Source organism: Carcharodon carcharias, chromosome 8 (genome assembly GCF_017639515.1).
Source record: "Carcharodon carcharias isolate sCarCar2 chromosome 8, sCarCar2.pri, whole genome shotgun sequence".
Lineage (NCBI taxonomy): Eukaryota > Metazoa > Chordata > Chondrichthyes > Lamniformes > Lamnidae > Carcharodon > Carcharodon carcharias.
The window spans coordinates 123,525,724-123,549,343 of NC_054474.1; the positions used below are offsets into that span (position 1 = coordinate 123,525,724).

General features: G+C 43.3%; 1 protein-coding gene across 1 annotated transcript in view; it reads left to right on the top strand.

Annotated features, from left to right (window-relative positions):
• The window catches only part of LOC121281496 (retinitis pigmentosa 1-like 1 protein), a 117,146-nt gene that overhangs the window by 61,595 nt on the left and 31,931 nt on the right, over window positions 1-23,620 (top strand). The window contains exons 3-6 of the mRNA XM_041194440.1: window positions 5,086-5,163; window positions 8,703-8,879; window positions 9,913-9,975; window positions 11,391-11,666. Coding sequence (XP_041050374.1) covers window positions 5,086-5,163; window positions 8,703-8,879; window positions 9,913-9,975; window positions 11,391-11,666 — 594 coding nt within the window. The remainder of the gene's footprint in view (window positions 1-5,085; window positions 5,164-8,702; window positions 8,880-9,912; window positions 9,976-11,390; window positions 11,667-23,620) is intronic.

Below are 23,620 nucleotides of genomic sequence, written 5' to 3' on the forward strand. Positions count from 1 at the left end.
CAAGCAGTGATAGAAGCAGATCATCAAAAGATGTCAACAACAATAATACAAAAGAACACATAGGTGTTAAAGTTAAAGTTGGTGATATTATCTAAACGAATGTGCTAATTAAGAATGGATGGTAGGGCACTCAAAGTATAGCTCTAGTGGGGGTGGGGAGAGCATAAAAGATGTAAAAAAAAAAATAAAATAAATAAATAAATATTTTTTTTTTTCTTTTTCTCTTTTTATAATGGAAATAGGTGGGAAAAGGAAAATCTATATAATTTATTGGAAAAAAAAGAAAAGGAAGGGGGAAACAGAAAGGGGGTGGGGATGGGCGAGGGAGTTCACGACCTAAAGTTGTTGAATTCAATATTCAGTCCGGATGGCTGTAAAGTTTCTAGTCGGAAGATGAGGTGTTGTTCCTCCAGTTTGCGTTGGGCTTCACTGGAACAATGCAGCAAGCCAAGGACAGACATGTGGGCAAGAGAGCAGGGTGGAGTGTTAAAATGGCAAGCGACAGGGAGGTCATTCTTGCGGACAGACCGCAGGTGTTCTGCAAAGCGGTCGCCCAGTTTACGTTTGGTCTCTCCAATGTAGAGGAGACCACATTGGGAGCAACGAATGCAGTAGACTAAGTTGGGGGAAATGCAAGTGAAATGCTGCTTCACTTGAAAGGAGTGTTTGGGTCCTTGGACGGTGAGGAGAGAGGAAGTGAAGGGGCAGGTGTTGCATCTTTTGCGTGGGCATGGGGTGGTGCCATAGGAGGGGATTGAGGAGTAGGGGGTGATGGAGGAGTGGACCCGGGTGTCCCGGAGGGAGCGATCCCTATGGAATGCCGATAGGGGAGGTGAAGGGAAGATGTGTTTGGTGGTGGCATCATGCTGGAGTTGGCGGAAATGGCGGAGGATGATCCTTTGAATGCGGAGGCTGGTGGGGTGATAAGTGAGGACAAGGGGGACCCTATCATGTTTCTGGGAGGGAGGAGAAGGCATGAGGGCGGATGCGCGGGAGATGGGCCGGACACGGTTGAGGGCCCTGTCAACGACCGTGGGTGCAAAACCTCGGTTAAGGAAGAAGGAGGACATGTCAGAGGAACTGTTTTTGAAGGTAGCATCATCGGAACAGATGCAACGGAGGCGAAGGAACTGAGAGAATGGGATGGAGTCCTTACAGGAAGCGGGGTGTGAGGAGCTGTAGTCGAGATAGCTGTGGGAGTCGGTGGGTTTGTAATGGATATTGGTGGACAATCTATCACCAGAGATTGAGACAGAGAGGTCAAGGAAGGGAAGGGAAGTGTCAGAGATGGACCACGTGAAAATGATGGAAGGGTGGAGATTGGAAGCAAAATTAATAAATTTTTCTAAGTCCCGATGAGAGCATGAAGCGGCACCGAAGTAATCATCGATGTACCGGAGAAAGAGTTGTGGAAGGGGGCCGGAGTAGGACTGGAACAAGGAATGTTCCACATACCCCATAAAGAGACAGGCATAGCTGGGGCCCATGCGGGTACCCATAGCCACACCTTTTATTTGGAGGAAGTGAGAGGAGTTGAAGGAGAAATTGTTCAGTGTGAGAGCAAGTTCAGCCAGACGGAGGAGAGTAGTGGTGGATGGGGATTGTTCGGGCCTCTGTTCGAGGAAGAAGCTAAGGGCCCTCAGACCATCCTGGTGGGGGATGGAGGTGTAGAGGGATTGGACGTCCATGGTGAAGAGGAAGCAGTTGGGACCAGGGAACTGGAAATTGTTGATGTGACGTAAGGTGTCAGAGGAATCACGGATGTAGGTGGGAAGGGACTGGACAAGGGGAGAGAGAAGGGAGTCAAGATAACAAGAAATGAGTTCTGTGGGGCAGGAGCAAGCTGAGACGATCGGTCTACCGGGGCAGTTCTGTTTGTGGATTTTGGGTAGGAGATAGAAGCGGGCCGTCCAAGGTTGGGCGACTATCAGGTTGGAAGTTGTGGGAGGGAGATCCCCAGAGGAGATGAGGTCAGTGACAGTCCTGGAAACAATGGCTTGATGTTCAGTGGTGGGGTCATGGTCCAGGGAGAGGTAGGAGGAAGTGTCTGCGAGTTGACGCTCAGCCTCCGCGAGGTAGAGGTCAGTGCGCCAGACAACAACAGCACCACCCTTGTCAGCGGGTTTGATGACAATGTCAGGGTTGGACCTGAGAGAATGGAGTGCAGTAAGTTCAGAGAGAGACAGGTTAGAATGGGTGAGAGGAGCAGAGAAATTGAGATGACTAATGTCGCGCCGACAGTTCTCAATGAAAAGATCAAGAGAAGGTAAGAATCCAGAGGGAGGGGTCCAGGTGGAGGGAGAATATTGGAGATGGGTAAAAGGATCCGTTGAACTGGGAGAGGACTCCTGCCCAAAGAAGTGAGCCCGGAGACGAAGACGGCGGAAGAAGAGTTCAGCATCTTGCCGAGCCCGAAATTCATTGAGGTGAGGGCGTAAGGGTATGAAACTAAGTCCTTTGCTGAGCACTGAACGTTCAGCATCGGAGAGGGGAAGGTCAGGGGGTATAGTGAATACACGGCTGGGGTTGGGATTGGAAGATCGGGTGGGGACGGAGGGACAGGCCGGGGTGGAGGGTCCTAGATGGGTGTTGGTGTCGATGAGTTGTTGGAGCTTGCGTTCCTTAGCACTTGAGAGCAAGAGAAAAAGTTTCTTGTTGAGGCGTCGGATGAGCCGAAGGATAAAATGAAACTGAGGACACGCGCAGCTTTGAAAAAGGGTACGGCGGTGCTGATGGAGGGAGAGGTCGAGTGTGTTCATATGGCGGCGCATGGCACTGAGTGTGGATTTCAGAATGTGACGGGAACAGCAGTCCGAGAAACGTTTTATGTCCCGGAGATACCTGTAATCCTGGGTGGGTTCGAAACATGAGGGGTGGAATTTCAGTTGGAATCCACGTGGGGTAAGTCGGAGATGGAGACAGTCACTGAGAAAGGAGATGTGGCTGTGAAAGCGGGTTTTAGTAAACATCTTGTCAAACACCAGGAGGGAAATGGAAAGCAAGGAAGGGGAGCAGGGCAAAAGAGAGGAACGGAAATCTTGTCGCAGAAAAGAACAGAACTTCTTCAAGGAGGTAGGCATTTCTTGAAGAGCAGTGGCAGTCAATTAAACACAGAGATAAAAACAAGAAAACTGCGGATGCTGGAAATCCAAAACAAAAACAAAAACAGAATTACCTGGAAAAACTCAGCAGGTCTGGCAGCATCGGCGGAGAAGAAAAGAGTTGACGTTTCGAGTCCTCATGACCCTTCGACAGAACTTGAGTTCGAGTCCAAGAAAGAGTTGAAATATAAGCTGGTTTAAGGTGTGTGTGTGGGGGGCGGAGAGAGAGAGAGAGAGAGAGTTGGAGTGGGGGTGTGGTTGTAGGGACAAACAAGCAGTGATAGAAGCAGATCATCAAAAGATGTCAACAACAATAGTACAAAAGAACACATAGGTGTTAAAGTTAAAGTTGGTGATATTATCTAAACGAATGTGCTAATTAAGAATGGATGGTAGGGCACTCAAGGTATAGGTCTAGTGGGGGTGGGGAGAGCATAAAAGATGTAAAATAAATAAATAAATAAATAATTTTTTTTTTTTGAAGCCCAACGCAAACTGGAGGAACAACATCTCATCTTCCGACTAGAAACTTTACAACCATCCGGACTGAATATTGAATTCAACAACTTTAGGTCGTGAGCTCCCTCCCTCATCCCCACCCCCTTTCTGTTTCCCCCTTCCTTTTCTTTTTTTTCCAATAAATTATATAGATTTTCCTTTTCCCACCTATTTCCATTATAAAAAGAGAAAAAGAAAAAAAAAATATTTATTTATTTATTTTTTTTTACATCTTTTATGCTCTCCCCACCCCCACTAGAGTTATACCTTGAGTGTCCTACCAAACATTCTTAATTAGCACATTCGTTTAGATAATATCACCAACTTTAACTTTAACACCTATGTGTTCTTTTGTATTATTGTTGTTGACATCTTTTGATGATCTGCTTCTATCACTGCTTGTTTGTCCCTACAACCACACCCCCACTCCACCTCTCTCTCTCTCTCTCTCTCTCCGCCCCCCACACACACACCTTAAACCAGCTTATATTTCAACTCTTTCTTAGACTCGAACTCAAGTTCTGTCGAAGGGTCATGAGGACTCAAAACGTCAACTCTTCTCCGCCGATGCTGCCAGACCTGCTGAGTTTTTCCAGGTAATTCTGTTTTTGTTTTTGTTTAGCACTTTAAAATAGTTCAGCAAGATCTTAACTACCCTCAGAGCTTCCCCTTTTTTCTATGGAATTCCAGTAATTTTTGCCACACAGCACCTTTTTCCCATGGAGTGTCCTCTGAGGCTGACAGCAACCGGTTCTTCAGGTCTGGCCTTGTTCACACTGTCTTCAGGGAGTTCTGACCAGCTATCCTGCTGTCTTCTGGGAGATCTAAGCGGCTACACCCTCACATAGGCTTCGGTATTTCCTTAAATGCATTCTTTTTCTTTGATCTCTCTATTGTTTCAGATAGTCGCTTCAGAAATGCTTTGTTTCCAGAATTGATTAAATCTTTTTTTACTTTAGCTCTTAGACTTGTAAAAACAAACTGACTCTATCTTTACCTCACTTCCTTACACCTTTTTACAACCTGCATATATTCCCTTTGAACGAAAACATTTCAACTCAAACTACTCCTGTTATTGTCTTATGTAAAACTCTGATTGAAGTTCCCCTTGGCTCATTAGCATGTCAAAACCACTTGTTATTGTAGACTTTAGACCCTTGCCATCACTCTAGCTCTTAATCCAATTACAGCCTGACTTCCAGTACATAAGAAAATATGCCATGGTTATTACCGGAAGAAAAATATTAAAATTCCTTGTTTTCTTGACAATTGATAGAATAATCTGTAATCTTACAGCAAGTGACCTGTGTTATTCCCCATTGTCTGCAGTCTGTGTGGGCAGATGATTTGCATTATTCTTCATACTTCATATGTGACCTGTCTGCTTGTCTGTATTGTACAGCTGTTTCCAGATGTTCCTTTGCTTTAAACATACTTTTAAATCTCTTGTTGCACTCAGCGAGACTCACAAATTATTTCATTTCAGGCAAGGATCCAGTGGACGCCTGGTATGAGGAAATTAAAGACTATGACTATAGCAATCCTGGATTTGCCGCCGCAACTGGTAAGTGTCTTTATCTTCTAATCTTCTTCTGGTTACAACCTCAGGGCATTCCTTCATGCCTTATCCCTGTAGCTATCTGTAGATTGGGAACACCATCCTCCTTTGTTCAGCTGCTCTGACTGCTTCCTGTGATTCACACTTTATGCCATGTGGTGTTATATTCATGTCTCAACTTCTCTTCAGCATTCACAACACGCTGTATTCAGAGCTGACCTGGTCTTCAGTTCCATTTCATCTTTTGCCTCATCAGGTGCTTTAACTAAAAGTTTTTTCTCTTGTTATGTGTCAAGGACTGCAAACTCCAGTGTCATTTGGAGACCAGCATCCCTCTTGATCCTCTTTCTGCTTCATTTTCATGCAACTCAACCCTCCTTACAATCTAACCCAATGTAGTGCTTTCAGTATCCATTCTGACCTTCCTCTCTTTGATCCTGTATGATCAGTCCTCAACTATGGTCTCAGCTTCATCTCCTTATACCCATAGCTGAATGAATATCAATATTTATACAATGCTAAGTTCTTCTCCCATGATCTAGCTTTTGGCTAATACTTTGACCAGGGTAGAATTTTTCGCTCAGCATGCAGGCCCGGGCCCCACATGCTCAAGCATAAAATAGCACACGATGACATCAGGAAATATTGCACTCGCACAATATTTCGGTCTGTGGGCACACACATGTGCCAGATCCACACCCGCCATTAATGAAGAGGCCACTAAAGGACATTAAAAGCCAATTGATGCTGATTTTTTGTTGCCTGTGCGATTTTGCACTCATCGCATGGGCAAAATGGGCAGGCGGCCAGCTCTCAATTTCAAAAACCTCATCCACAGGTGGGATAAAAAGGGGCGGCAGCATTGCAAGTGTGAGTGGTGAGGGGTTTAGTAGATAGTTTACTGCTGGTGACTTATTGGTATCTGGCAGCTTCATCTCTGTTCGGGGCTTCATTCTCAGCATTTCCAGTCTTCATTTCAGTTCTCCTTGGTGTCTCCAAGGCCCCAAGGATTCAGAGCATGTGGACCCTTCAAGGTATCACACAGCCTTCTGTGACCCTGGTAATGGGGATTGTGGTCTCTGCTGGTGGCATCTCCTCTGGGGAGGAAGAGAGGGGCAAAAGGGAGAAGAGGTTAGGTGTGCCAATGCAGCTTCCAGGAGAGCGACCTGTGGGAGGGGACGTGCGGGCACAAGAGGCGCAGGGCTGGCACGTAGTCCAAGGTGGAAGGGGCTACCGAAGACTCCACTATCCTGCTGCCAGGATATACAGGCGGCGTTGCAGCTACCTCAGCATGTCTGAAGTGCGGTGCTAAAGGATGCTCTGTCTCTGAAGGGAGGCAGTGACCTCCGTTTGTCAGATGATTGGGCCCGAGATCACCACCAACTGTGTGGGTAGAAACCTCATGCCAGTGGCTCTGAAGGTTACAGTGGTCCTCAACTTCAATGCCTCCGGCTCTTTCCAGGGTTCAGTGGGGGATCTGTGTGGAGTCTCCCAATCAGTTGTCCACAGTTGTGTCAAGCTGGTGACAGAAGCTCTGTTCAGGCAGGTACTGACCTTTATTCTTTACCGTATGGACGAGACCAGCGGGTGAGCCCAGTGCCTGCATCAACAGGAAGGGATTACATTTCATGAACATGCAGATAGTGTGTGACCACAGGATGCATATTCTGCAAATCTGTGCAAGGTAACCTGGCAGCTCCTATGACGCTTACATCCTGAGACACGCCCAGGTCCCGAGGCTCTTCAGTGCTCCAGCCCAACTGGTTGGATGACTGCTGGGTGACAAGGGCTATTTGTTGAAAAGGTGACTCGTGATGTCTCTCTGCCACCCAAGAAGAGAGGCAGAGCAGCGTTGTAATAGGAGCCATGTCTCCACAAGGGCGGTGGTAGAGAGAACCATAGATCTTCTCAACATGTACTTCCGATGCCTGGACCCTTCAGAGGGTGCACTACAATACCTCCCAGAGCGGGTGTCATTGATAGTGGTTGCATGCTGTGCTCTTCACAATCTGGCACTTGCAAGGGGAGACCCACTGGAGGAAGAGGATCTTGATGCAGCTGCACAGGCCACAGATGATGAATCCAGTAGTGAGTCAAAAGAGGAGCACAGTGAGGAGAAAGCTGAGGGCATGGAGCCAGATCTTGGTAACCTCTAGGGAGGCAGGGTCACCAGGGACGCCTTGATCCAATGCTCCTTCAGCTAGGCTACCAAAGATCTGCTTCAACCTCACACCTGAGCTGCTGCCTGAGCTGCCACCTCCATCCTAGATGTCTGAAATGACCCTTTCATTTGCACCCAAAGTCCACTCAATGCCTGTGCAATAAAGTATCGAATTACTCATGTCCAGCATTACACATTGCACCAGAAAGAAAAATTGTGAAGCTTACTCAGGCCATCAGAACCAAAGCAAATTTAATGTTATTGTCACATTGAAATCAATATGACATGACCATTACTTGTGTGGATGCCCACACCAGTAGACATATAAACCAAACATAAATGAACAGAAAATCACTTCTTGTGCTCATGGTGGCTTCAACATATGCTTGCAAGTGCTATATCTTGGTGCCCCTGCCTCGCTGGCACTGGCGTTGGAGGCAGTTTGCTGACTCTGTCAGCTTGTTGGCCTTGGTGACCTTGGCAGTTGTCCTCTGGGCAGTGGTATAGGGGTAGGTGTTGAGGAATGGAGTAGGTTGGGGGATAGATGTTGAGGGGATGGAGTTGGTGGGGGATAGGTGTTGAGGGGATAGGAGAGTGGGGGATAGGTATAAAGGGATGGAGGAGTGGGAGTTGGGTTGAGGGATGGAGTGGGAAAGGGGATTGAGTGGGCAGGTGCAGAGGGAATGGAGGGAGTTTGTGTGAGGGGGATGGAGAGGGTTGAGGAGATGATTTTGGAGGGGTTGAAGGGGGAAAGTATGGCGGTTTAGGTGTGGAGGGAGTGAAGTTCTGCTGGTATGTATTCATACAGCTCAATGCTGAGTCATCCCCATGTCACAGTACGGTGCACACTCAGAGATGCACACACACCACTTTCTCACACAAACATGCACCCCACTTTCACCACTTTTACACACATGGACCCCAAAACACACACATGCAAAGGTATTCAGACAAGTGCTCATGATGGTCTGGATGGTATGGGTCCTGTAGTTGTTACCTTCAACTCTGTATTTGCCTGTTCCCAGCTCCTGGATTCAGCCTCTGTCTTCTTCAGCCTGCCTGTATTGTACTGCTGAACGCTAATGGCTCTGTGTCGTTTATATGCTTTCAACCAGTGCGAGTTTCCCCAGAAACCTGAAGTTCCCATTTCTGTTTCTGTTTCCAATTTGCTTTTATTTTTCTAGAAACCTGAAGGTTCAGTTTCCCTTTCAGTTAGCTGAAGTTTTCATTTCAGTTCCAGTTAGGATCTATTTTAAGTAATGCAAGCTTTGAAACCACGGATTCCATTACAATAGACACTTAAGAGCAGACACTTGCAGTCACATACACGCACAAATACTTAACATATATTACATTAACTGTTGACTTGTTTTGTCCCCATTAGGCCACTTTACACAGCTGCTATGGAAAGATACTAAAGAAATGGCAATTGCCTACTCGGTGAGCGGACAGGTAGCAATCTCGGTGGCCCATTACTCCCCAGCCGGAAACATCACAAATGAGGGGTATTTTGAGGCTAATGTTCTGCCTCTTGCTGCTGCACCAGAGGAGCCAGCTGCAGGTAGGAGCTGGATGGGAGGCATAGGGGTAACCTCACCCTCATAGTAGCAGTCAGGGAATAATTCTGCCTGGATCCCATCCCAATCACTGGCCACTGTGATCACTGGGAGGTTAGCATAATGGGTAACTGAGGCCACTCATGGATTGTCTCTGACACTTACTGGTCACTATGGTGCCTGATAGTTCCTGGGCACCGGGAGGAAGATGTTGTGCCTATTGTGACCTGTTATATAAGTGGGGACTGATATCAGTAAAATAAAATGAATATCTTCAGATGTCCTTAATTGTGAGCCCACATACAGACAGAACTTCAGCAGCTCATTCGGTGTATTGACCTCTAAACAGATTCCTGGTCTCCTTAAAGCTGGAACTGCAGGTGTCTAAAGCGCCCCAATCAGGTTAAATCTCTTAGAAAAAGAGCCCCTGCCTAGGCAATCTTTCCTGATAGGTAGAACCTCTCAGTTCTTGTATTCTTATAAATGTTTTTGCATCTTTGCCATTGCCTCCAAATCATCTTCATGATATGGTGATCAGAGTAATGTGTATGCAGATATCATTCCATTATTAGGAGGATATAAAAGTGACAGAAATGGTCTGCTGTGTTTTTTACCAGGAAAGAGGAGATAAAGTTATGAAGAAAGAAATTGAGACTTTTTGTACTCGAGGCAAGAAGGTCAAAAGGGTAAATTGATGGAGGCCCTCAAAATCCTGATGATGTTAATGGCGAGATTCTGGGTAACAAGAGGGCACAGATTATAAAACCAAATAAAGGAGAGGTGGCAAAATTCTTTCTTGCACAAGGGGAATTAGAGTGTGAAATTCACAAACTGTGGCAGAATCCAGAATTCTTTAAAAAGAGTCAGGCGCTTGCTTGAAAAAGGAGGAATATGTGAAGCGTTTTGGTAAGCAGGCAGCACTTGGCATTAGATTAGATGGTTCACTTGGAGAAGAATTCCAGCACAGGCACAGTTGCGTGAATGGCGTGTTTCTGTGGGGAATGTTCTCTGATTATCCCTGTCTGTTTCCACCCACAGAAGTAGAGGCAGCACCAGAAGCAGATGAACCCGAAGCTCCAGCTGCTGAGCCAGAACCTGCAGGTAGGAATGCAAATAGTGAGGCACAACTGGACAGTCACTTCAATAATGTGACAACTAGAGCAGGTCAGGGTATTTTGTGCTGAGTAACTGACCTGCTGACTCCCCAACCCCCTTCACTGCCTAGAAAGTACAAGTCAGGAGTGTTATGGAATGCTCTCAAATTGCCTGGATGTGTGCAGCTGCAACAATGTTCAAGACACTCAACAAAATCCAAGACAAAGTAACCTGTTTTACTGTCACTCCATCCATTAACCTAAACATCTACTCTACCCACCATGACCATACTATGGCCACAGTGTGCTCTAATCACAGGATACACTGCCACAACTCACCAAGGCTTCTTTGATAGCTCCTCCCAAACCCACTACCTCCACCAACTAGAAAGACAGGGGCAGCAGATATATGCAAAGACCATTGCCGCCAAGTTTCCCTCCAAGTCACCCACTATCCTGACTTGGACATGCATTGCAGTTCCTTCATCATTATAGGGTCAAAATCCTGGAGCTCTCTACCTAAAGGCACCATGAGAGCAGCTTCAGCCCACAGACTGCAACAATTAAAAAGGACAGTTCAACGAACCCTACTCAAAGGCAACTATGGATGGGCAATAAATGCTGGCCTTGCTAGCAATACCCAGGAGGCAAAAAATTGTGTGACAAAATGAATAACTAATAAAGGTTGACAGGGAATATAAAATCCTCATAACAAAACATTTTAGGAACAGAAGAAGTATTAAGGCCAAGCAGCTCAATCATTCCTCAGATATCAACATAATCTACACCTCTACACCCACTCCCACACACAACCGCTCCAACCTGCATATACACACACACCCCCTCCACACACACCCTCGCTACACGTACACACATAGACACCCGTGAGACACACACACGCCCTCCCACACACCCCTGTGACATACATACGCATACACGCACTTGCACATGCACTCCTTGACACACACACACACACACAAACCCCCCCCCACATCCCCTCCCATACTCACACACTCCTACATATACCCTTACTTCCACAGCCCCTTCCACACACCACCAGCTCCACACCCTCCCATGTAGACACACCCTCCTTCTCACAGCCCCTTGCACATATGCACCCTTCCACATACACCCCGCCCACAGATACACCCTCCCACACATACACCCTCCCTCCCATATACACGTACCATCCCACATATACACCATCTCTCCCACAGCCCCATCCACACACGCCCCTGGTCACACAAATCCCCACTCACACACACCCACCCACATACCCTCCTGCCAAGACACCTTCACATTAACACACCTTCCCATCTCCTCATGAACTCACCCTCTGAAACATTTACCTAGCCGTCCTACCATTCAATCTCTTTTCTGTCAAAAACTTCGTATGGTTGTCTCTATGTTCACCTCCTCCAGAACCAGAGACAGCACCAGAACCAGAAGCAGCACCAGAACTAGAACCAGAGGCAGCACCAGAACCAGAACCAGAGGCAGCACCAGCACCAGAACCAGAACCAGAGGCAGCACCAGAACCAGAACCAGAGCCAGAGGCAGCACCAGAGCCAGAGCCAGAGGCAGCACCAGAACCAGAGCCAGAACCAGAACTAGAGGCAACACCAGAACCAGAACTAGAGGCAGCACCAGAACCAGAACCAGAGGCAGCTGCCAGAACTGAGGAGCCTACATCTGGAGGTAGGATAACAGATACTGGTATGCTCTTTAATAACTATTTGAGGCTGATGTACAACATCAAATTCTTGGAACATTAAGCATTCTAGTGTCATGAAAAGGCTGTTAGGGCCAGGCAGCTCAATTGTTTATAAGGGATTAACCTTCACCACTCAGCATCCTAACTAGTGAACCTTCTCAACTACTCACCTACTAATTTATTGAATAGTGTCCTCAACTAAACCCTCTCACCTACTCACATTCTCACCTACTTAACTTCTTATCTCAAAGTTATCACATACTCAACCTTCCCTCCTCTCACTTACTCTTCTCAGCACCTCAGCTTCTCTCTTACTCTGCCTCGTCACTTACACACATATGCAGCTTCTCATCTTCTCACCTTGTTATGATCTCCATACAGACCAATAACTTTAAAAAGAAATTTGAACTTCCAGTTAAAAGCAGAACAGATGACATGACAAGATTTCATGTTTTAAGACTTTTACTAGACTTAAAAGCACTCAGGATTAAACATTATTTTTGTAGGTAACTTATATTTTAAACTACAGAACTTTTAACACAACCAAAAAGCCCACTATTAGGTACTATATACATTACTCTGTCCTTTAAGTAGACATTCAATTCTACAGGAACTAGTTCAAAATGATTCTTAGCTTCTGAGGGTTTGCTTCTGATATTTTCCTGGAAACTTTTATCTCCAGAACTGTCTTTCATGGTGTGAGTTTTCCTGGAGACTTCTCCCTCTAGCTAAAGCTATTCAAATCTTCCGGCCCATTTTAAGTCCTCGTGAATTTGGTTTTCCAGTCCAAGCACGAGCTTCCGTTCACATTCCCATGCAGTGGACCACAGAAACCTTCGGCTTCTAGCTGCCCTCTCTCCCAGACCCTAGCAAACTAACATAGCAAAAGGAGACTATTCAGCCCATCGAAGCTGATCATTCACTTCCATGCCTTTTTCCCACACTATCTCCATATCCCTTTATGTCATTGTTATTTAGAAATCTGTCAATCTCTGCTTTAAACATACTCAATGACTCAGCATCCACTGCCCTCTGGGTTAGAGAATTCCAAAGATTCTCAGCCCTCTGAGTAAAAAAAATTCCCCTCATCTCAGTCCTAAGTGGCTTCCCCCTTATTCTGAAGTTGTTTCCCCTGGTTCTAGACTCCCCAGTCAGGGGAAACATCTTACCTGCGTCTACCCTGTCTATCCCTTTAAGTATTTTGTAAGTTTCAATGAGAACACTTGTCTCTCTTTGAAACTCCAGAGAATACAAGCCCAGTTTCCCCTATTTCTCTTCAAAAGACAGTCCCGCCATCCCCGGAACAAGTCTGGTGAATCTTCATTGCACTCCCTCTATGGCAATAATATTCTTTCTGAGTTAAGGGACCAAAACTGCACACAATACTCCAGGTGCTATCTAACCAATGTTCTATACAATTGAAGCAAGGCTTCGCTGCTCAAATCCTCTTGTGATAAAGGCAAACATACCATTAGCTTTCCTAATTGCTTGCTGCAACTGCATGTCAACTTTCAGTGACTTCTTCATGAGGACATCCAGGTTCCTTTGTACATCTGGACTTTCTAACCTCATACCATTTAAGAAATACTCTGCACATTCACTTAGCGAAGTGAATAACCTCACATTTTTCCACATTATATTCCATCTGCCATTTCCTTGCCCACTCACTAAGTTTGTCCAAATCCCCTTGAAACCGCTTTGCATCTTCCTCACAACACAATCCTGCCTAGCTTTGTGTCATCCACGAACTTGGAAATATCACATTTGGTCTCCACATCCAAATCATTGATATATATTGTGAACTGTTGGGATCCACATAATGATCCTTGTAGTACCCCACTAGTCACAGCCTGCCAACACAAGAATGACTCGATTATTCCTACTCTCTGGTTTCTGTCTGTTAACCAACCCTTTTCCATGCCAGTATATTACCTCCTATCCCATGTGCTTTAACTTTGCTAACCAACCTCCTGTGGGAGACCTTATCAAAAGCTTTCTGAAAATCCAAGTATACTATGTCCACCGACTCCCTTTATCAACTCTGTTTGTAACACGCTTAGGAAACTCCAGCAGGTTCATCAAACATGATTTCCAAACATGATTTCCCATTCAGAAACCAATGTTGACTATGCCCAATTAGATCATTATTATCCAAGTGTCCATTTATCGCATCCTTTAGAACAGAGTCTGTCATTCTCCTTACTACTGATGTAAGGCTAACAGTTCTATAATTCCCGTTTTCTCTCTCCCTCCTTTCTTAAATAGTGGGGTGACATTTGCTACATTCCAATCTTCAGGAATTGTTCCAAAATCTGTAGAATTTTAGAAGATAATCACCAATGCAGCCACCATCTCCATAGCTACCTCTTTCAGCACTCTGGGATGTAGAATGTCAGGTCCCAGGGACATATCAACTTTCGGTCCCATTAATTACTCCATATAACCTTCTTACTAATATAAATTTCTTTCAATTCCTCAATCTCCCTAATTCCTTGGATCTCAAATTCTGGGAGATTTCTTGTCTTCCTCAGTGAAGACAGACACAAAGTAATCATTTAGCTTCTCTGCCATTTCTCTGTTCCCCATTATGAATTGTCCTGACTCTGCCTTCAACTGACCCACATTTGTCTTAGGCAAACATTTCCTTTATACACACTTAGAGAAGCTTTTACAAGCCATTTTTAAAATTTTTTTGCTGGTTTATATTCATATTCTATTCTCCTTTTCTTTTAAGTTTCTTGGTCCTCCTTTGCTATATTCTAAAGTCCTCCCAATCCTCAGGTTTATTCTTATTTCTGGCAACTTTGTATGCCTTTTCTTTTAATCTTATATAATCCTTAACTTCCTTTGTTAGCCACAGTTGACTGACTTATCTTTTTTGGTTTTATGCCTTGAAGGAATGTATAATTACTGTAAACCATGTAATAATTCTTTAAAGACTATGCCAGTGTACCATCATACCTTTTAATGTATTTTCCCAATCCACCTCAGCCAATTTGCCACTTGTACTTTCATTATTTCCTTTTTTCAAGTTTAACACCCTAGCTTAAATTGAACTAAGTCACTTTCAAACATATTGTAAACTTCTATTATGTATGGTCACTCATCCATAAAGGTTCTTTTACAACAAGATTATTAATTAGCTCTTTCTCAATACATAATACTAGATCTAAAATAGCCTGTTCTCTAGTCAGATCATCAACATACTGCTCCAGAAAACCATCCCTAAAACACTCCAGAAACTCATCCGCCACAGTATTAGTTCTCATTAGGTTTACCCGGTCTATATGCAGATTGAAGTCACCTATGATTATTGCATTACCCATGCTTCTCTAATCTCCTAAATAATACCATGCCCCATACTACCACTATTGTTTGGTGGCCCATAAACAACCCATACTAAGGTTTGCTTCTCCTTGCTGTTTCTCAGCTCCACCCAATTAAATTCCAGTTTGTTCTTCCAATCTGAGATCCTCCCTTACTAATGTACTGATCCCATCCCTTATTACCTCCTTTTCTTTCCTGCCTGTCCTTCCTAACCTTGCCTGTGAGTTTGTAGGGATATCTTAGAAACCCTTTCCCTGACAAAGCCCATCTCCATGGCAATAAGAATCACTTGGGCTTTATATCCAGGTAGAAATGCTAATTATCTATCCTTGAGACCCAAATCTGTTTATCTTGTAAATGAATGGACAGTTTAAAGCACAGCTGTTTGCAACCTAATATTCTGCACGCTTTTCTGGGATTTTGGAGGCTCACAGTCTATCCACTGTTAGCACACAGGCTGCTGCCATTATCTCCAAGTGTAAACACCTTGAATCTTCTTCCCAATAAAACAATCTGAGCCCCCTTTAATTTCTAACAATCAAACCACCCAGGCTTTCTGCCAGGTATACTGCTGAACAGATCACATGACCTCCTTCATTTTACCTTAAATTATAGATACAGCCCCAAAATATAACAATCTTATAAACCTCATAATTGTAACAACCTCCTCAACCTTCTCAACTAAATTTTAAAGGGAACATTGATTCTTAACTTCTAATATCTTATTCTACTGAACCTTTTTACCTACTGACCTTTTCATCTACTTACTCTATTCACTGACTCACCTTCTCCCAAACACCCTACTTACCTCTACTTTTTCACATTCTGCTCTAGCTGGCCTTCGCTTCTTCTCACCTACCTCACACTCACCTACTTACCCTGCTCACCTTGTCTGTGACTCTGCCTTTTCACCTACTCTTTCATCTAGTCACCTTCTGAACTTGTGTGTTCAACCTTGTGACTCAGCCTGCTCACCTTCTCTGACACTCCATATACACCTACTCAACCTACTCACCTCACTTGCTCACTCACCCATTTATGCACCTAATCAACCTACCGACTTTCTCACCTTATCATTTAGCCACCAACTTAGCGTTCGCATGTATTCCTTACTCAGCTTTCTGACCTACTGAATTTCTCACCTTCTGAACTTTTTAGCCTTCTCAGTCCACACAACTACTCACCTGCTCAACCTTCTCAACTACAAAACATTCTCATCTACTCAAAAGCTCATTGTCTCACCAGTTGCTACTCACCTATACAAGCATCTGACATATTCACTTGCAGAAGCTTCTCACCTATTCATCTTCCAATCTACTCACCGACTGAGCATTAGAACCTGCTCATTGTCTTCACTTACTCATCTACTCAGCCTTCTTACCCCCTCACCAATGCTAATTTCTAATCTTATCTTGTACAGAAGCTTCTCACTTATTGAACACTCTCACCTACTCAACATTTCACCTTTTTACCTACTCAATTACTCACCCTTCTCATCTATTCAAGTTATCCCATTCTCACCTATTCTCTGCTCATCTACTCAATCTTCTTTCTTGCCACAGCAGCTCATCACCCACGCACCTTTTCACCCTTTCAACATCTTACTTTCTTACCATCTCACCCACTCAACTACTCAACTTTCTGACCTATTTAGCAATCTCATTCCTTCATGCACATTCTGTTTATTATAAAGTCCGGGCTTTTTTTACTTGAGTAGTAAAATCACACATTGGTTCTAGTTACAGTCAATTTATTCTTTACTTCAGCATACAAACTGATCTACTAGTGGAGTGTATTAGCAGATATAGCACAATTGAATGTAGGTGTGCATTCTTCTCATTGTGCTACCTGAACAATTGAAAAGTGTTTACTCTTAATCAATATTTTTACTTAGCAACTTATTTCTTTTCCCTTCTCACTCTTGATTGATTCTTTTATTGCGCATTGCTTTATATAATAATCTTTTGCTGAATTTTTAGTACCTTGACTTCATCAGTGTGCATCAGTAACCTTCAGCCAGCTCCACCCTGTGATCCAAGCTATAGTTGCAGTGTCTCTGTTGTTGTCAGGAACATTTTTTTGGCAGGATTTCAAATTCCAGCCCTAAGGCATTACTTCAGTCTTGAACACTGACTGTGGGTAGGCTAATCTTTAACTATCTCTCTCCAGCTCTGATGTATCAATATGGATTACTGTTTTATTAAGTTATCTCAAAATGAGTTACCTCTTAGCGTTGAAACTCCAGGCTTCCTTTCAGTTCCCCAGTTATCTCTTTACCTCTGCTTATATTTTCTATATCCCTTATTGTCTATCTTACACAGCATAATGCAATGATCAGAATTACTAGCACCATCACTTGCGCTATCACCAATCCTATCTGACATAATCTAGCCTATAGGGGTAATTCTCCATTCACGGCCACCTTTTACCATTCATGATTTCCTGGTTTCTTCACTGTCGGTTTCATTTGCTTATTGTGGCACGTGCACAGTATATTTTTTTGCAATGTTCTCCTTCTATGCATAATGGATTTCAGACAGAGGGATAAAGAGGGTATCCAATGTGTTGGATTGCTTGAATTGCTTCTTTCTCCAAAGGCAGTTTTACTTGGAGGTAGGTTGCATTATGATGATGCAGCATATTAGGAAATAGAGATGGTTTAAGTAAGTTATATTGGTATTTATGTGTGTTAGGAATGAGTTTGAGCTTTAATGTTTAGGTGATGTGTGTTAGGAAAAGGTCAAGTTGAGATTTAGTTTCATTTTGAAAGGTGTTTGCATTTCTAATGAGAGTTTACGACTGTAAGAGAAGTTAAGCAAACACAAGAGTATAAAAACTGGGCTGTTACCTAGCAACAGGGGTCCAGAAAGACAGGATCCTACCACAGACACATACAGAAGAAACTAGAAACAGCAGTATTTGTGTTCGGTTTTGAAGACAGCTGCCAGGCAGAAGCAGCCTAGAAGGCTCAGAAAGCCAGTTCCAAGCTAAAGTTGGTTGAAAGTAGCTACCAGGAAGAGACTGCAGCAAAGGGAACAGATAGCCCATCCCAAGCTAAAGAAGAAAATCCCCAAGAATTCAGGGGAATGGAACAAGAGAAAGTCCCAAGCAGACCTTATAGTCAAAAGAAGAACAGGAACCTGGGGAAAAGTCCTGTTAAGTGAACTTAAGAGTGAGGGGCAGAGAAAGGCTTCAAGCTTAAAGCTTCAAGCTGCAGGAAGCAAAGTCAAAGCGATATAAAGTCTTGTGAGAAGCCAGAAGGTCCAAAGAAACTGAATGTCTGTAACTCTTTGCTATGGGTATCTGAAGCACACTGAATGGTGTACTGTTGACAGCTGAGTCAGTGAGAGAGAGAGTGTGTGGAGGAAAGCTTGAATGCTGGTAGTGACCCGGGGAGAGGAACATTGGAAGAAGGGTTCGAAACCCTGGAGGTGAACCCTTGTGGAAAGCGTCTGAGAGAAAGCGTTGGTTTATGAGAAGATTCCAAGGCGAGTTCTTGGAAAATGGAGATTGGAAAACCTTGTGTGAAAAATGGAATTCAGTGAGACTGGTTAGTTCACGATGTAACAAGCATCTGGGAGGTGTTGAGGAGAGATCCATAACATCTGTCCTGGGTGGCGTCCATCACTTGGTTTCAGAGTGTGGTGTGTCTGACTGCAGGTTGCCAATTGGTTTATGTGGTCTGTACTTACTGTGAACATTATAAGATAGCTTTTGTAACTTGCATTATCCTTACAAATCTGTATATATCTGTAAAAGTATAGTTGTGGGTGAAGGCATATTGTAATATAGTTCATTTTTTCTTGTTTAAGAAATATCTTATGCTTTTGTTAAAAGTTAGTTAGCTAACTCCGGTGACTCTATTCAGTAGCCCCTCTCCACGTAGCTAAACAAACAAATAAAAGTTAGAATCTATCAAGCTGGGTTCCACCCTGGCATCAGGCTTGTCCAGTGGTAACCTCAGCTGGTGATCATAACAAAGTGGGGGCTCTTGTGGGATTTGAAATGTGGACAGCAGGTGATTGGACGTGGAATAATAATTGGTCTTGGATTATTGTTATAAAGTGGGATTGGAAATCCTTGAACATTGGTGTGATCTGTGAATTTTTATTAAACAAGTTCATGGAGGTAAAGAGGTACTGGACATAGGAATTGGAGTTGCTGTGAGGTATATTATATGGCTTTGAAAGTTGCTAAGGCTTTTTTATAGATGGAAAATGTAACCCCGACTGGTTTACAGAAATTTACCAGGAGTAAGCTAATGGAATTTGTGGATAAACTGGAGTTAGAATTATCTGAAGAGGCAAAGAAAGCAGACATAGTTGAGATAATAGCATTTAAAACTGGAAGAGATACCAGAGAGACGACAATTCCCCTGGGGTGAGTCAATTGAGTTAGCTAAGATCCAGTTGCAAATGAAGCAGCTTGAATATGCAAGAGAAGAAAAGGAAAAACAAAGGGCATTTCAAAGACAGCTGTAGTGAACACGTAGTACAGTCCATTGCCTTTAAAGGCAACATTGGTCCATCCCTCTACCCAGATTCTTACTCATCTTAATATTGACTGATTTCTCGTTAATTGTGAATGTGTGTTTCCATAACCACTTTGCACCTGTAAACCCAAATGGTTTGTTTTAAGTTGCAGTGTACAATATCTAGAGCTATTCATGTTCTGTCACCATTTGGTGCAGGCATTCAGGACCTCTACTAGAGTCTTCAACTACTCTGATGGACTTTACCCTGATAAATTTTCCAAGGTTCACTCATTCTTTGCTAACCCTGGCGTAGTGCCAATACCACTAGCATAGTGTCCTCATCCCTTTCCTTGAGGGCCAAAATACTTTTCCTATCTGATGCATTATATTATAGTCTGTAACCACGGTTCCTTATTCTCCATGAAAAAACAAAGGGAGTCGATTTTCCTCCATGTCACCTAACCCCCTGTGTCCCACATTTGTCACATATACTGCATGCAGGCTACACATGATACATCTAACAAGATCTTGATTCTGGTTAACCTCCTTGTTTACCTTTGTCAGCTCATTTATTTTACCCTGGATCTTCCCCAGTTCTCACACTAATTCTTCCATAGAAAATAATGTAATCTGATGCTCCCTCCTTGTTGATTCATGTTTGCCTGTAATCCTTTTTAATTCCTCATTATTAGCTCATTTTGTGCCAAAATACTTTCTACATCTATTCTGTTTACTCCTGTTAACCCTATTGTGGGTCCTATTCCTATCCATTCCATAAGCTCTGATTTCCTTTGCAATTAAACTGATGCTCATATGTTCCACCTCTTTCTCGCCCTTTTGGTTCCTGTTTTCTATTCTTTATGAACAATTCCCTTTTGAATTCTCCTACCATTTGTCTATTAATTACGAATATCTCTCTTCATATAATCCAATTGACATATTTACCTAAATAACCAACAGGAGGAGGAGGCTCCACAAATATCCCCATCCTCAATGATCGGGGAGCCAAGCACATCAGTACAAAAGACAAGGCTGAAGTATCTTCAACCAGAAGTGCCAAATAGATCTTGGCCTCCTCCGGAGGTCCCCAGCACCACAGATGCCAGTCTTCAGCCAATTTGATTCACTCCACGGGATATCAAGAAACAGCTGAAGGCACCGGATACAGCAAAGTCTGTGGACACTGATGATATACCAGCAACAGTACTGAAGACTTGTGCTGCGGAACTAGCCACGCCCCCTAGCCAGGCTGTTCTAGTACAGCTATAACACTGGCATCTACCCAGTGGAAAATTGCCTGGTGTGTCCTGTCCACAAAGAGAAGGATAAATCCAACCTGGCCTATTATCAGTCTACTCTCGATCATGAGCAAAGCGATGGAAAGTGTCATCAACAATGCTGTCAAGCAGCATTTACTCCGCAATAACCTGCTCACTGATGCTACATGTATGCCAATTCAGTATTTGGGTCAGCATATGTCCCATCCCACCTGGTTCATGTCCTGGTCTCTCATTTATAGGACTCTCCTTCTTCCCATGGAGCAGCCTTAGGGTCACCTCAATTTCTAAGCAATACTTTCAGAAATACATTTCAACTGTATCACAAATCCTTCTTCCACCTTTATCACATTGATTTCCTTCCTGTCCCTTGTAAATATGACATTCACTTTTCATCACCCTCTACCTTTGCACCATTCCATGTGCAGTTTGTATTTGACTGGGAATCCTTGTTAATAGTGTATTAATTATATTGTTAAAGACACAGGTGAAGCGCGTTGTTTAATTTCATACTTAGAGCATTTATAAAGTGAGACTACCAGGAGACCAGGTTAGTAGGTAGAAGGAAGACATATGTAATGCTGCATTCTGTAAATAAAAGAACTATCAAGAAAGGATTTGCCTCTAGTTTCATACTTTACCATATGGCTTCATCCATATGTTAAAACATCCACATCACATTATTAGGGGGCAGAAATTTAGACCAAAACAACCTAGTCCCACTTTAGATTGACTCTTTATCTGCAGAGCATTTTTCCCAATTCCCTGTTGATTCACCTGATTCTACTGTTCAAAAGGTGACATTCTTGGAACCATTACAGGTGTATTCAGGATGTATCTCCTTTTTTTTTCAACCTTGTAGTCTTATCATGTCTAATACCAGGTTGACTGTATTTGTCCAACCCTACACATCTGTAAGTGCTGCTCGTCAATTGTGAGGATACAATTGTCCTGGACTCCATTCCCAGAATTGCCATTCCGCATCCAACATCTTTGTCACTCATTCATTGCTGACACAAAACCAATTGCAACATTTATTCTTAATTCAACATCCATGCCCTTCCTTTTATTAGGTTTGAATCACTATTGCCAGTTTTATTACTTTTGCAAAGTCTGTTAATTGAAATCCATATTTGTCACTAGGAGATTGCTTAAAGAAAGTTTTACAAATCTCTTCTCCATCCTAGGTTCACCCCAGATAGGCTGTAAATTCACAGCACACTACACTATTTGTATGACAGTTTCTGGGGGAAAGGGAAACAATCCAGTTCTTGAATTAAGGTCATACTGAATTGTTATACCTTGTATCATTTCTCTCTGAAAAATTCTGATCAACAATTCAATCTTCATTTTTCCTAAGCTGCTAGATGTCTGATTGACAAATCCTGGGGATAGTGTCATTAGCATAAAAGGAGCAGATGCCATTTACTGCATATTATGGGTTGGTGCCAGAGAAGTGAGAATGGAAAGAATGTATTAGCTGCAGAGCTGAATTGTTTTGTGGATGTTGTGATTTCTTTGTAGCCACTTTCTTAATATCAGTTTATTGCTCTGTAATTAATTGTCCTTAGAAGATCAGCATTGGGCCTCCAATTTCACCGTTGCTTGAGTTACTCTGCCTGCTGCATGCAGGTGTAATAAAAAAAACTCTACATTTATACAGGCGTCCCAAATCACTTTGCTGCCAATTCAGTACTTCTGTGTTTTAATTCTGGTGGAATGTAAACAATGTTATCTAATGATAGAGCAGGCTCAAGGGGCCAAATGGCTTACTCCTGCTCCTAATACATATGTTCGTATGTCGGGTATCATTTGGATGGATGAGATGAGCTGGGCTAGATGGCCTTTGACATCTGTAATTATTTTGTAAACAGATGGTAGAATCATGGCTGGAGTTCTTATGTTCTGTTTATTTTGTTGCTAATAAAAGTTTACTGTGAGCAGGCTTTCTGTGGTGAAATTGCTAGGACAGGAGTACATAATGGGCTCATAATGAATCAGTAACCTATTTTACACTGCACAGGATTGTCAAGAATCTTTTCCATTGACTTAAATCTTGTCCTTTTGTCTATTTACCTATTATCCCCCTCTCATTCTAGAATGCCCCACAAGGGGAAACATCCGCTCCATGTCTACTTTGTCTATCCCCTTGAGCATCTTATATACCTCAATTAGATCTCCTCTCATCCTTCTAAACTGCTCAATCTCTCCTCATAAGACAAGGCCCGCATCTCTGGAATCAATCTAGTGAACCTCCTCTGAACTGCCTCCAATGCAACTACATCCTTCCTCAAGTAAGGAAAAGCTGTGCACAATACTCCAGGTGCGGTCTCACCAATGCCTTGTACAATTGCAACAACACTTCCCTATTTTTATATTCTATTACTTTAGCAATAAATGCCAAAATTCCATTTGCCTTCCTTATTACCTGCTGTACCTGCATACTAGCTTTCAGCGATTCATGCACTAGGACGCCCAGATCCCTCTGCACTGAAGCATTCTGAAGTATCTCTTCATTTAAATAATGTCGCCTTTTTATTCTTCTGACCAAAATGAATAACCTCACACTTATCCACGTTAAACTCCAGCTGCCAAAATTTGGCCCATTCACCTAACCTGTCCATATCCTTTTATAAATTTCTTATTTCTTCATTGCAACTTACTTTCCCACCTATCTTGGTGTCATCTGCAAATTTAGCTATAGTACCTTCTATCCCTGAATCCAAGTCATTAATGTAGATTGTAAAGGACCGAACCCTGTGGCACTCCACTAGTTACAGCTTGCCATCCAGAAAAAGACCCATTTATCCCAAATCTCTGCTTTCTGTTGGTTAGCCAATCCTCTATCCAAGCTAATATA